General features: G+C 39.9%; 1 protein-coding gene across 1 annotated transcript; it reads right to left on the minus strand.

Moving 5' to 3' along the window:
* Positions 1–6,341: 6,341 nt before the first annotated feature.
* Positions 6,342–12,436, minus strand: LOC127679267 (C-type lectin domain family 2 member E-like). Its single transcript, XM_052174991.1, has 5 exons — positions 12,349–12,436; positions 10,831–10,956; positions 7,945–8,129; positions 7,284–7,390; positions 6,342–6,489 (listed from the first exon to the last, which is right to left on the minus strand). Exons 1-5 carry the CDS (start codon positions 12,434–12,436, stop codon positions 6,342–6,344), a joined length of 654 nt encoding a protein of 217 aa, XP_052030951.1.
* Positions 12,437–12,675: the final 239 nt, after the last annotated feature.

Raw genomic sequence — 12,675 nt, forward strand, 5'->3', positions numbered from 1 at the left:
TATGATGCTCTGGGTGTTGCTAACAAGACTGGGACCATCGAAACAGAGCCCAGATGGCTAATTCTAGATATACATTTTTTTCACCGTAAAAAAAAAATTAAAAGGAATAACCTCTGACCTGCCTGGAGATGTGATATTATTATGGTGACTACAATATCACTCAAAGCTGTCTGTCTTCCTACCTTTTAAAAAGTAGTGTTGAAGAGTTCTTCCAGTGTCACAGGAACATTGAGTGGAAAGCCCTGAGACTTTGCCTTCTCTCTCCTTCTACTTCTCTCTGTCCCTATTGTTAGTATTCTGTCTAAACTCCACCCCACACTTACCTGGCAACATCCAGGTGTGCCCTGCCCTATAGACCTGGCCCACTCTGAAAGGGGCTACTTGACCTTCCTCTCTCTCTCTCATTGCTCTTGCCTCTTGGCATTCTCACCTCTCTGCCCCTCTTGGGCTCTCCTCCCATCCCCCTCTCTCCAAGTGGTCATGGCCTGCCTCCACTCCTCCACTTCTCTACTTTCTCTCTCTCTCTCTTCCTTTCTCTCTCTTTCTCTGCCTTTCTCTGACTCCACTATACCATTAACTCCTATCCTCTGCCCTGAATAAACTATTCTATACCATGTCTATGGGGAAGAGGTACCTGGGCATGGGCCCACCTGGGCACCCCCTTCCCCAACACTGATGTGCCACATTCCCTAAACCCTCTCTCTCTTTTTATACCCCATTCATTGGTGCCCCAGGAACAAACACATTACCAATGGTTAACACCCTACATTGGGAAGAACACATGGCCAGGCTAGAAATAATGACTCTGCTATGAAGCTGAGCCAGTCTTGCCCACAGTGTGCCTTCTGGAGGTCAGGATAAATCGCTGGGTAGTTGTGTCCCACAGTGACACTTTTACTTTATCACATAGGACCGTCTTGCTGCCTAAATGTCCCAATGTCCCTGTGATGCTGGTGAAACATCTCCCCAACCAAGGCTGGAAATAACCCCGGGATTCTCTATTTCCAGAACTGTTGCAGGCCTTTGATAAAAAAGGATCAGAGGTCCTTGTCACTGAGCCAGGCTTCACCCTGATGCAGGAAGAGGTCTATTAGGATCTGACTCAGTGTTCTGGAGTTAGAGGAAGAGACCTCCATTTTGGGAAGGGTTCAAAATCCCTGTGGCCTCAGTAAGGTCAGCTTCAGTTATGTTTCTAAAGCAGAATTGCTCTGATAGAGAAAGGAAACCAAAGTAAACAAGAAACAAACAATAAAGTCATCCTCCAGATGGCACCAGCATGGCTCCTGACCCTGTTCTGGAAGATTCAGAATGGCTTTTTCAGTAAAGGGTTACTAGTGATCTGGAGGTTGAAAGGGAGAGAGGAGTTGGTGGCAAGAAGAATGGGGAGGAAGGAGAAGAAGAGAGAGAGAGAGAGAGAGAGAGAGAGAGAGAGAGAGAGAGAGAGAGAGGAGAATGGAAGTAGGGAGAGAGAAAAGAGGCTACAAGCAGGTGGAGACATCATTGGGGCTGGGAGAGGGATCAGGCCTTGAAACTGTCATGTGGGTTCATAGAAGAGCAAAGCCTTTGTTTTAAGCTGTCAGGCTTTTGTCTTAGCTCAAGAGGGTATAGTAGTTCTGCCTGCATGTATGTGTGAGAACCACAGAAGTGCAGCAGAGAACAGAAGGAGTCTAAACCTGCAAAACCACTGAAGATGGAGGAGGGCCCCTTGCCATGGAAAGCAGGTGGCCTTAAGAGACAGTTAGGCCAAGGAAAAGTTTGCTTTTAACTATACAAAAGGAACATGGTCATACTGTGAATTTTAGTTCAGCGAGATCTCTTTTGAACTGCTGGTCTTCAAAACTTAAAGAAATCAATGTTGCTCTTGTTTAAAACTGTTATATATACATTTAGTTTTATTTTATTTTATTGTATATGAGTGTTTACCTGCACACACACACACTCACACGCACGCACACACACACACAATCAGCATGTGCATACCCAGTGCCTGCAGAGGTTAGAAGATGGCACTGGATCCCGTGGAATGTGAGTTAAGGAAGGTTATGGCCCCCCATGGTGTGTTTAGAACCAAACCCAAGTCCTCAGCAAGAGTATGTGGGAAGCCATAATGGACCCTCACTAACAGCCCAGAGGGCTGGCAGAGCAAAGGTCCTGAGTAAAACAAAGAAGAGCCTCTCCCCATGAACTGCAGGTTGAAGGGAAGTTCTGAGATAGCCGCAGGATGCTCTAGACTCTGCAAACATCAGATGTCTCCACCAGATGGCCCTTATCTCTTTCTGCTGAAACTGCCAAGAATGCTCCTCCCTCCTTTGTTCTTGCCTCCAGGCGAGCTCTTCCTCTGAAAGTTTAAAACCTGTGTACCCCGGAAAATTAAATGAGACCTCAACAATTGAACCCCCCTTTGCATGGTCTCCTTTCTCTCTCCTTCCTTTGACCCTCAGGTACCACCCTTTAGGAACCCTGAATAACTGGACCTGCTGGACAGGTCAAGAGTAGTCAGTGCTCTCTCTTAACTGCTGCACCATCTCTCCAGCTGCTCAGTGGAATTTTGCTTTTAAGTTAGAGCACTAACATAAAACTCGGATTGTTTTGTTGCTCTAGTTTTTCTTTTGGAAACAGCATCTCTCTATGTAGTTATAGCTGCGCTGGAACTTGATTTCTAGACCAGGCTAGCCTCAAACTTACAGAAATCTTTATTCTTCTGCCAACTTGTTACTGAGGTTAAAGAAGAGTATGACTATACGCAGCCTATAAAACTTTTATGACATATCTCCTGAAATTTATCCAATAAGTTCCTCTACACAATACTGGCCAAAGGAGACACTAACCATGAAGTAGCTCAGTGCCAGGGGCTCATTGTTCTGCCCTTCATAACAGAAGCATATGTACTGTTTGTCACTAGCCATGAGAACAGCAAAATTTAAGTATCTTTTCCTTCAACTAATTGTGAATTCCAGTGACTATGAGAAGATTCTTTGAAAAGTCGTCACCTGTAGGTGGCAGCAGTGTCACCTGGAGGTTATGGTTTAGTGAAAACTGTTGCTGTTCTTTTCATTTTCATCTCCATGATATAATAGTGGAAGACCAGATAGTAAGCATGTACTGCATCTGGTGAGCCATGTTCACAGATAAGCCTACCAGTATTGTAGTTGTCTGCTGACTATTCTATACACAAAGAAGTCCTGTGGTAGCTGCTAAAAAATTCCAAGTTATTGGGTTACAAATAAGGTAATCTATATTTTCTTGTTATATGACTTAGAAGCCAGTTTGTACATAAATATTATACTGGCAAGGGTTACAACATCAATGAAACTTATTTTGTGAATTAATATTGTAGTGCTACAGTGTGTTAGAGAAATAGTCCATCCCGAAGAGAAAGTAGGAAGACAGGAAGTCAAACGACTCCAAATAGAGTTGTGAAGTCCCTGCCATTGAGCAGATTCACTAGGCCTCTTCCTCCCCAAGAGTGTATCTAGAGGAAGGACTGCTGAGAGTCACTCTTAGACAAGCTCAAATGCTTTAAAGAAGCAGATCCCAGCAGCACTGCCTAGAAGATCACAGACCAACTGAGGCCCTAAGAAATAACACAGTGATGGTTTGAATGAGAATGGCTCCCATAGGCTTGTGTTTTTGAATGCTTGTTCCACAACAGGTTTAAACTGTTAGGGAAAATTAAGAGGCATGGCCTTGTTGGAGGAGTTGTGGCTTTGTTGGAGGAGTGTGGCCTTGTTGAAGGAGATGTGGTCTTATTGCTGGAATTATGTTACTGAGGTTGGGTTTCCAAAATCCCGTATCATTTCCAGTTCACCCTCCATCGGTCCCATGGATATTGTCTTAATGTCACCCACTCTTCCAATGGGACACCTGTTTCAAGATATTTCCTATCCATTCACATTGAGGCAGTGAGAGGCCGTGACTGGAGGAGAGAGAGGAGGAGGAGCTAATAGAAGTGAGGGGAGGAGAGAGAGAGAGGCTGGGTGGACAAGATGAGCAGAGCATAGGGGGAGATATGGATATCCAGATGACTTCAGACTGACTTCTGGTGTTTTGGAGAGGTTAGATAATTGGGATAAATTACAATTTATCATTGTAAACTGGCATTATATAATTGGGAGTTTTATATACATAAAGATATTTGGTTAACTATTCAAGTTTAAAAGTCATGCTTTACTGAATACTTGGAAGGAATGGTGCAGAGGCCTGGCAGAGCAGAACTCTTTCTTAATTATTACTCACTAAAGACACCTGCCTGTGTCCTATCATGCTCCTCATTATGGTGGTCATCGACTCATTATCTGAAGTTTTAAGCAAGTGCCTAGAAAATGGAACTTTTATAAGTTTTCTTTGTCATTGTGTCTCTACACAGCAATACAAAATTAACTAAGATAGGAACTCTCCAGCACACTGCAGATCATACATTGTGTCCCAGAGTTCCAGCTTTTGTGAGCTCCCATGCTTGGGTGGGATTAAATGATATATATGTCTTTGAATCAATTTTAATCTTTTAAGGAACCTCCCACCTATGTTCCTATAAGTAAAATCAATAAAACTTACAGGTTTACCATGTTCGACTTTAGTGGTATCTTTAATTTGGTCTGTCATGGGTTCCCTCACTAGAGTGAGAAGATTTGTGGGTTGTACATGCCCAGGAAAGTATGTCACACAACAACCTTAACACAGTTAAATGATATAAAGTCATTAGTTTCTCTGAATGTTTGTAAGTATTTTCTTGATAACTGATAATCTATATAATCTAATATGGAATCCTACAGTGACTGTCACAAAAGTATACCTTCTTACATATATCATTTAAACACTCCTGTGTTTGACACGATGTGTTCTTCTCTGAGAAGGTAGAAGTGGTTTGCACGCAAAATCTTCCTTATTAGTTTCCTGTAAATAAGATGGACTGTAAAGCAGAAAGACCGAAATGCAGTAGTAGAACATCAAGAGAAGTATTTTTCTGCATGAGATATGCTTGTATTAATCTAAGAATGACCGGGGTAAGCTCAGTGGTGGTAGAACATACTTTTCACCTCAGAACTAGGGAGACAGAGGAAGATAAAGGAAAGCAGGGCATAAGACTGACACGAATACGGAGAGAAATCCTGTGTCAAAAACTAAAGATCCAAAAAACAACAATATAAATACAGATTCAAAGTAAACACAGTCTACTATTCAAAACTTTATTTTTTTTTAAATTTTATTTCAATATATACAGGATTGTTTTATTCTTCCAACATGTGGATCCTGGTGTTGAACTCAGTCTTAGTAGCCGGTGCTTTTACCATTAGACCCGTATTCCTGTCCCTGAACTAATACTTTAGTAGAGAGCAAGGCTATGTGGTGGTACACAGCTGTAATCCCAGCCATCTGGCGCTTACAGAGTGACCTTGTTATGAAACAAAATTTACAAAAAGAGATAGTGGAAAATCTCAATAGTACAGTGTTTGCCAAGCATGCGTGAGAAGGTTTAATCCATATATCAAGTAAGAAGAAAGAGTTAACAGAGAAATTGCTTGTGACCTGTTATTTCGTCCTTTTTGGGACTCATCAGTACAGTGTAGCAGATGATCCAAAAATTTAAAATATTTTGTCTTCAAAATTTAACAATGTGTAAATGATTGCAAGATTAGGCATCAAATGCTTTAAAGGGGGTTCAGTAATCAACTGTGTCCTGATCTGAAAAGAACCTAGTGAAGAGTAAAATTCAAATGGCATACTCATGTATGGAGCTCTCGAAAACATTACATTTGGAAAATAAAATGACATTTGTTTGTAACATATTCTTAGTCTGTTTCATTTTTTAAAAATCTGAGAAGTAAAGTGTAAAAATATTTGACAATGCTATTAAATTTCAGTGTAAAGCATTGCTTTTAATTCTGTTTATATCTGCCTTCAGATTGGTCATTGACTTTTTTAAAAAGAATAACTATATTTTCTATAATGTTTGGGGGCCACAAGCCAATTATCATCTTTCCTGTGATTACAGAATCATTTCCATGGGTTCAGTAACCCCACATTTTTAGTGCCCCTGAGTTCATAATAAGGACCAATGAAAAAAGTTCATATCTGATCATAAAATGGACCTCACTAATACAGATTTGCTTATAATTTAGTTTTACATATCAGTACTCATACCCAAACACCTATTTGATTTGGAATCATCTATCTAAATTCTATGCAGTATATCTATGATCCTCTAATCAAGTTTTCATCTTTACTGTCAATGTGATAATTGATGGATTTTGATAATGGTTTTGGTAGATCAGGAGTTGAGAAGCAACTGTAGATAGCAGGTCACAGAGCAACTGTTCCTCACACATGCTTTGGCACATTCCCTAGCCTGGATCTACAACTACTGGGCACTGTAAGGTGTAGATGTTGGGCTTGTTACAAATCCATTTTTTATGTGTGTAGCCCCTGCTGCTGTCGATTCCCTTGTCACTCAAGTAGGCACATTCTCCTCCTCCTCCTCGGGTGAGAACCCTAAAGCAAAGAACAAACATGAATTACTGCATAGGCTGACACTGCATTCAAACACATGCACTAGCTGTATACCTACCATCTTTTATATCCTCAGGGCTCCACTTGAACACCACATCTTTGTCACTCATCCTTATTGAACCCTGGATTGTGTGTACGAAGGAGTTGACTGGTGCTTGCTACCATGTTCAAACAAACTGCTGCTATGGGTGACCTCACTGAGGGTGATTTTCAGTTCTTGATATATTTTACACATGTATAAAAGTTGGGGAAACACCACTTCTTAGTATATTTCTTGGAGATCTTTAATGATGGATGTAACTATATCTGCATTTTACCATTCCAGTGAAATGTCTCTGTTCAAAATGACTAGCTATTCTCACACACAAGAGCTGTCTCTGGTTTTTGTTTTCTTATGAGAAGGCTTTAGAGATGCTACCAATATCCCTGGAGTACCAATATCTGCTTCTATAAACAGGTACAGTGAAAACAGAAGACCAAAAAGTCTTTCCCATGCAGTTCTGAACTGGATTCCTGGGCTTTGGAGCCCCACTGCCCATCTAAAGTTCTGACACCAGCAAAGAACATTTTCAGTTGGTGATAGAGCAGACAACATCTCCCTCAGATGCCATCATTATGGTATAGATTTTTGAGTGAAATTACTCTAAGTAAATGTTTTGAAAGATTGCCAATAAATGGGATGACATCAAAAAACCTAATTTCATCTCTTACAGATACAATGCACACATTTCAGAGCAAATGAATGCTGCATAAGGGAAAAATTTCTGAAAACATACAAGTTGTTATACTCAGTGTTGTCTGTCCACATCCAAGGGTGTTCTGCTGACTCTCTGTGCAGGCCAATCCAGTGGTCAGAAGTCCCCTTGTATCTCTTCAGAAAATGCTGTCGTAACACAGGTAAAGCAAATACATGTGTCTCTCAGTTTCACATGACCCTAGACTCTCAGCCCTAGAGCCTCCTCTCAGGATGGCAACATCTCGTAACTGAGGGTCATCAACTTTGGAGCCATAATAACCCTCAGTTTTCAGTGTAAGCATTTTACACCCATAACCCAAACTACATTGATGATCAGCCGTCCCACTGTGACTTGGAAAGTCCTTGATATACAATGTCCTTGCCTTTTTAATTAGATGCCACACTCAGTATGCAACATGTGAATGCTTGAAGAAAAGTTTACATGACTACAAGGAATCTCAGGAGATTGTGTCTGTCCTGGAAAGTCTTTCTATGAGTACTTCATGAGAACAGAGCTCTGAATAGTTTAGGGCTCAAGTCAGAGTCAATAACATCAGGAAATGGCACAAACTACTATTCTCTGCAAGTACCCCATCTGCCTGAATGGGATCCTTCCTCATTCTTTAGCCACAAGTTCTCTATCTCAAGGCAGTACATATTCAACAAAAAACAACAAACCCATTACTGATCCCCTTTCTTACCAGCTCTTCCAGGCTGTCAAACAGAGCTAGATGGGCATCTAGTGCCATGCAGGAGGACTGGCTAAATGTCCAGTTTCCCATGTCTTCAGAAAAATAAAAGCATTTACTTCCAAACCCAATCCAGCCACTTGGGCATGTGGCATAGCAAGGTTCACAGCTTTCCGTGACTGTTTTTTTCTTTCTCACTAAAATGCAGACAGTGATATAAAATGTAATAAAGCAACATTTTAAAGGGATCCATAACTGATCCCTTTGTCTAGCCTTCCAAATCTCAGTTGTAAGGTGTGTGCTTGCACTGTAGTTCTCCTAACTGATCACTGAGAGATCCCTCAAATCATAATAGTTCTCAGCCTACCAGTGGGGCTCTAATGTTTTTTCTTTTCTTTTTTGTATTTTGTGTTTTGAGACAGAATCTTGCTATGTCCCTTTGACCGGCCTTGATCTCACAATGTGGGTGAACTTGCCTTGAGATTGTAATAATCCTCCTGACTGTGCTTCCAGAGTGCTCAGACCAAGAAACTCATTTCTAGGCCATCAGCCTCTTAGAACTGTCCCTGATTCCTAGGATCATACAACTTTCTTTCTCATAATCCTCCTTCACATTCTATTTTTCTCTAACAAAAGAAAGGCAACTTTCTTATGTTTATATATATATATATATATATATATATATATATATATATATATATGTGTGTGTGTGTAAACATATGCTGGCTCTTGTTATAGAGACTCAGATTGGCTATCATTAAGAAATTTGACAACCATGTTGGACAATATGCCTCTAATCCTAGTAACCAGGAAGCAGAGGCAGAGGCAGACCAGAGGCAGAGGCAGAGGCAGAGGCAGAGGCAGAGGCAGAGGCAGAGGCAGAGGCAGAGGCAGAGGCAGAGGCAGAGGTAGGTAGAACTCAACCTGTTTAGAAGCATGTTCAGAAACAGAGACACTTATTTACTACTGGTAGAAGTACAAGCTGATACAGTGTATAAGGCGGGGGGGGGGGGTATCCTCAAAAAACTTAAAAGTAGACCTGCCATGTGACCCACCTATGTGAAGTGAACTTCACATAATACCACAGAGATACTTGCACATCTATATTTATTGCTTCTAGGATTTATAATAGCTATCCATAATGGAAATAGACCTGACCCAGATACTCATCAACTAACATAAAATGTATGTTACATGTACAAACCAGAATACTATTTAGCTATAAATGAAATATGTAGGAAAGAGGGAAGACCTAGAAAATATAACATTAAGGAATCTTACTCAAATTCTAAGAAAACAAGCCCATTGTACTCCCTCATATGTAGCCCCAGCCCATAGTGGACAGTGTCAGTAACTGTGTGTAGGCATGAATATCATGTAGAGAGAAGAAGGAAGAGTGACATAAAGTGACAAAGAAGGACAGGATGCTGATAATGGGCTGTAAGTTGTGAAAAATTTAAAAAACAAACTGTGTTTCTAGGTTCAACTCTGCCATAGTTTTTGTTGGTTTGTTTGTTTTTGACAAAGAAATGCATAAAAATGTGACTAGCAGTGAAAGTCTAAACCATAAGCAAAGCACCACGGCTTCAGAATGACATTCTAACCATGGAAAATTAACAAGGTACAAGGATTTGTTGGCAAGTGTTTGAGTGGCTGCATTGATGGAGTTATGTGATGTGTTCATCTGTAAGTCTACTATGATAAAATTGTGCATGTGTGTGTGTGTGTGTGTGTGTGTGTGTGTATACATGTGTGTAAAAATCTCTGAATATAATAAGGTTTCAGGGGCCATCTTAGAAAAATAACAGGTACTTTTCTTCCCTTCTTTCTCTTTTTCCATCCTGAAGAATATCAGAATGAATGTGCTGTTCTTTCAAAAGTCTACTGAACTTAAGAATCAAATGATCTTTGAAGCAAAATATTAAATAGGGGAAATGATCCCCTTAATATTTTTAGTGGGACTGTTTTATAATTGTTCCTAGTTCTCATATCTAGTATCAGAAGGCTTAAGTGAAAGGGACAATTGTAACAGGTATTGAGGATGACATCACTTCTTTTATCTGACTTGTTTTAGGGTTACATAATAGTTTACTTTGTAAACTATTACTTTTTAAACTATTATGTAACTATTGAGTAAGACTTGTAGCCAAATGCTTCTCCTGTTTAGACTTACATATTAGTCATTGGTGCAGTTAAAGTTAATTACATAAAATTATTCAGGCATTGGTGGTGCACATCTTTGTGCACTTGGGAGGCAGAAGTAGGTTGATTTCCAAGTTCAAAGCCAGTTAGGTATAAATAGTGAGTTTGAAGGTAGCCAGGAATACTCAGAGAAACCCTGTCTCCAAAAACCACAATATCAAACAATATCATGGGATATTTACTACAGATATGGAAGCAAAGTTAGGTAAGATGTTATCACATTATTCAAAACTGTCTACAACTAATGCCTTAGTGATCATATATTCTGGAACTTTCTAACCACAGATCATGTGTTCTGTACCTTTCACAACCGTATGGACACCTCATTGTCCTTACTTCCCCTTAGCTGCAGCTTCGAGTTCTTACTCCTTGAGGTTCCTACTTTGAGATTTCCTCTCCTTATTTCCTGCCTTGGACAGTTCCCCCAAGTGGGCATGTGTCTCCTGCATCTCTGCTGAGAGCTTGGTGAATGTCATCTTCCCAGGGATGCTGAGCCTGGCCTCCTGTGCACACCACAGCCTGTGTGTTCCTTCACAGCATCTTCCTGCTAGAACCTAAATTCCCAGAGAACATGAACTTCCAGTGTGTTTTCTCTGGAGCCTGTCCCACAATGCCTGGATCTCAGTGGTCAGTCAGTATAACTGACAAAGTGAATTTGGATAGAATGCCACAGAATTTGGAGAATAAATCACTTACCTGACAAAGCAACAGAAAGAGCAACTACGGCCATAGTGAGGACTGTGATCACTCCATAGCAGCAGTAAAGCTTAACAAGCAACTTGGAGGAGAAAATTCTGAGACATTTTACTTGGAGTTTTTTACCTGAAAACATATATATGAGAATATCAATCTTGAAACCTTTCATAGAAAAATATAAATTTACCCCAGAATCATGTGATTTGGATTGTACTCCCCTACTGAAAATGCCTTTATGGAAGTTTTCAGTTCATAAATAGTGTCCCTGGTCGGAAGAACACTAGAGGAAAGAGAAACAGACTTTGTTTTATAGAATTTTCAAGTTATTAAACTAAATAACTGCCAATGAAAGAACAGATACTGAAAGAGTAAAGGTCAGGGGAAAAAGAAAACACAACAAATTTATTTATAAGTTTAGTTCCATAAGAACAGACCTGGTTAGGACTGAGGAAACCATAATAATAATAAAGAGAAAAATCAATATGTCCAGATTTTGGTTACTAGTACACGAAAGTCAAGAGTTCAAAGTCAATCATGGCTAAATATTGAGTAAGAGGCTAAGAGATATATATTAGACCCTAGTCTATCTATCTATGAATGTAGCTAACTAGATAATTCACTTACTCACTCTAAAGAACCAACTAATAATATGTAATTTGATATATTACCAGAATTATAAAATTAAAACAAGCATTTCCTTAAAATCAGCAAAAGCATGTTCAACATTCAAGGTAAATCCAAAGTAACAACTCTGAGCACATTAAGAATTGAAGGAATTTCCCTAACTTGATATAAGTTTTATACTGGATAGGTTTATGTCAATTTGGCACAAGCTAAAGTCATTTAAGAGTAGGAAACCTGAATTAATAGAACACCTTCATCAGATTGAGTTGTAGGAAAGACAGTACTACATTTTCTTAATTAGTGATTGGTGTGGAAGAACCCAGCTCATTGAGTGACATTGTCCCTGAGCTGGTGGTCCTGTCTTCTCTAAGAAGCAGTATGAGCAATCCATGAGGAGTAAGTTAGTAAGCAGCACCCCTCAATAGCCTCTGTATCAGCTTCTGCCTCTAGGTTCCTGCCCTGTGTGAATTCCTGCCCTGACTTTCTTCAGTGATGAATAGTGTATTGTAATTTTAAGTCCAATAAACGCTCTTTCCAAAACTACTTTTGTCATGTTGCTTCTAAGAAATAGAATCCCTAATTAAGACAGGTTCCTATGATACATCAAGACACAAATCTAGTCAGCATAAATAGATTTCCCAAGTGATTTAGAACAAGACAAGGATGTCTGCTCTTGTCCTCTTATTCTGCCTCTCCAGAATAAAAGGACAAGAAAAAGAAATCACAGTCAAGCATCATAAAGAGAGATAAAAGTGTTGATAGTCAGAGGACATGGATATATCTACATATATAGTACTAAAGAGTCTACTACAGGGGCTCTAAAAGTCATGAGGGTCTCTGTTGAAACACTACTCTATGCCTTTAACTTGATTCAAATTGCATTAAAATACATACCCACTTCTCCCTCCTGCAGGCAGTCTGCAGCAGTGAGGTCTGTCTTCAGCATGCCCATAGAGGCTTCTTCAATCTTTGCATCACTCATCTTTGAGCTGAGAGGAAGAGTTGAGACTCAACTGAATACAGGAAGAGATTTGAAACAAAGTTGTGGAGAGGGAGAAGGAGCCTTATATACTGTCTGTGCCCATAATAAGCACTTTACAAACTCAGCCCAGATGGGTGATTAATTAATGACTTCTCAGTCCTGAACACATCACCTGTCAGCACTTAGTTTACTATTTGTTGGAGAAACAGAATCACAAGGTAGGAGATTGTGACATGAAA

The sequence above is a fragment of the Apodemus sylvaticus genome, chromosome 2, assembly GCF_947179515.1.
Source record: "Apodemus sylvaticus chromosome 2, mApoSyl1.1, whole genome shotgun sequence".
Classification (NCBI taxonomy): domain Eukaryota; kingdom Metazoa; phylum Chordata; class Mammalia; order Rodentia; family Muridae; genus Apodemus; species Apodemus sylvaticus.

Coding starts and splice junctions, on each gene's coding strand:
- LOC127679267 (XM_052174991.1), bottom strand. CDS start 12,436: ATGAGTGATGCAAAGATTGAAGAAGCCTCTATGGGCATGCTGAAGACA. Junction 8,130..10,830: donor TCTTTCTGTTGCTTTGTCAG/GTAAGTGATTTA, acceptor TCTGCATTTTAG/TGAGAAAGAAAAAAACAGTC. Junction 7,391..7,944: donor TTGACAGCCTGGAAGAGCTG/GTAAGAAAGGGG, acceptor GTGTTACGACAG/CATTTTCTGAAGAGATACAA.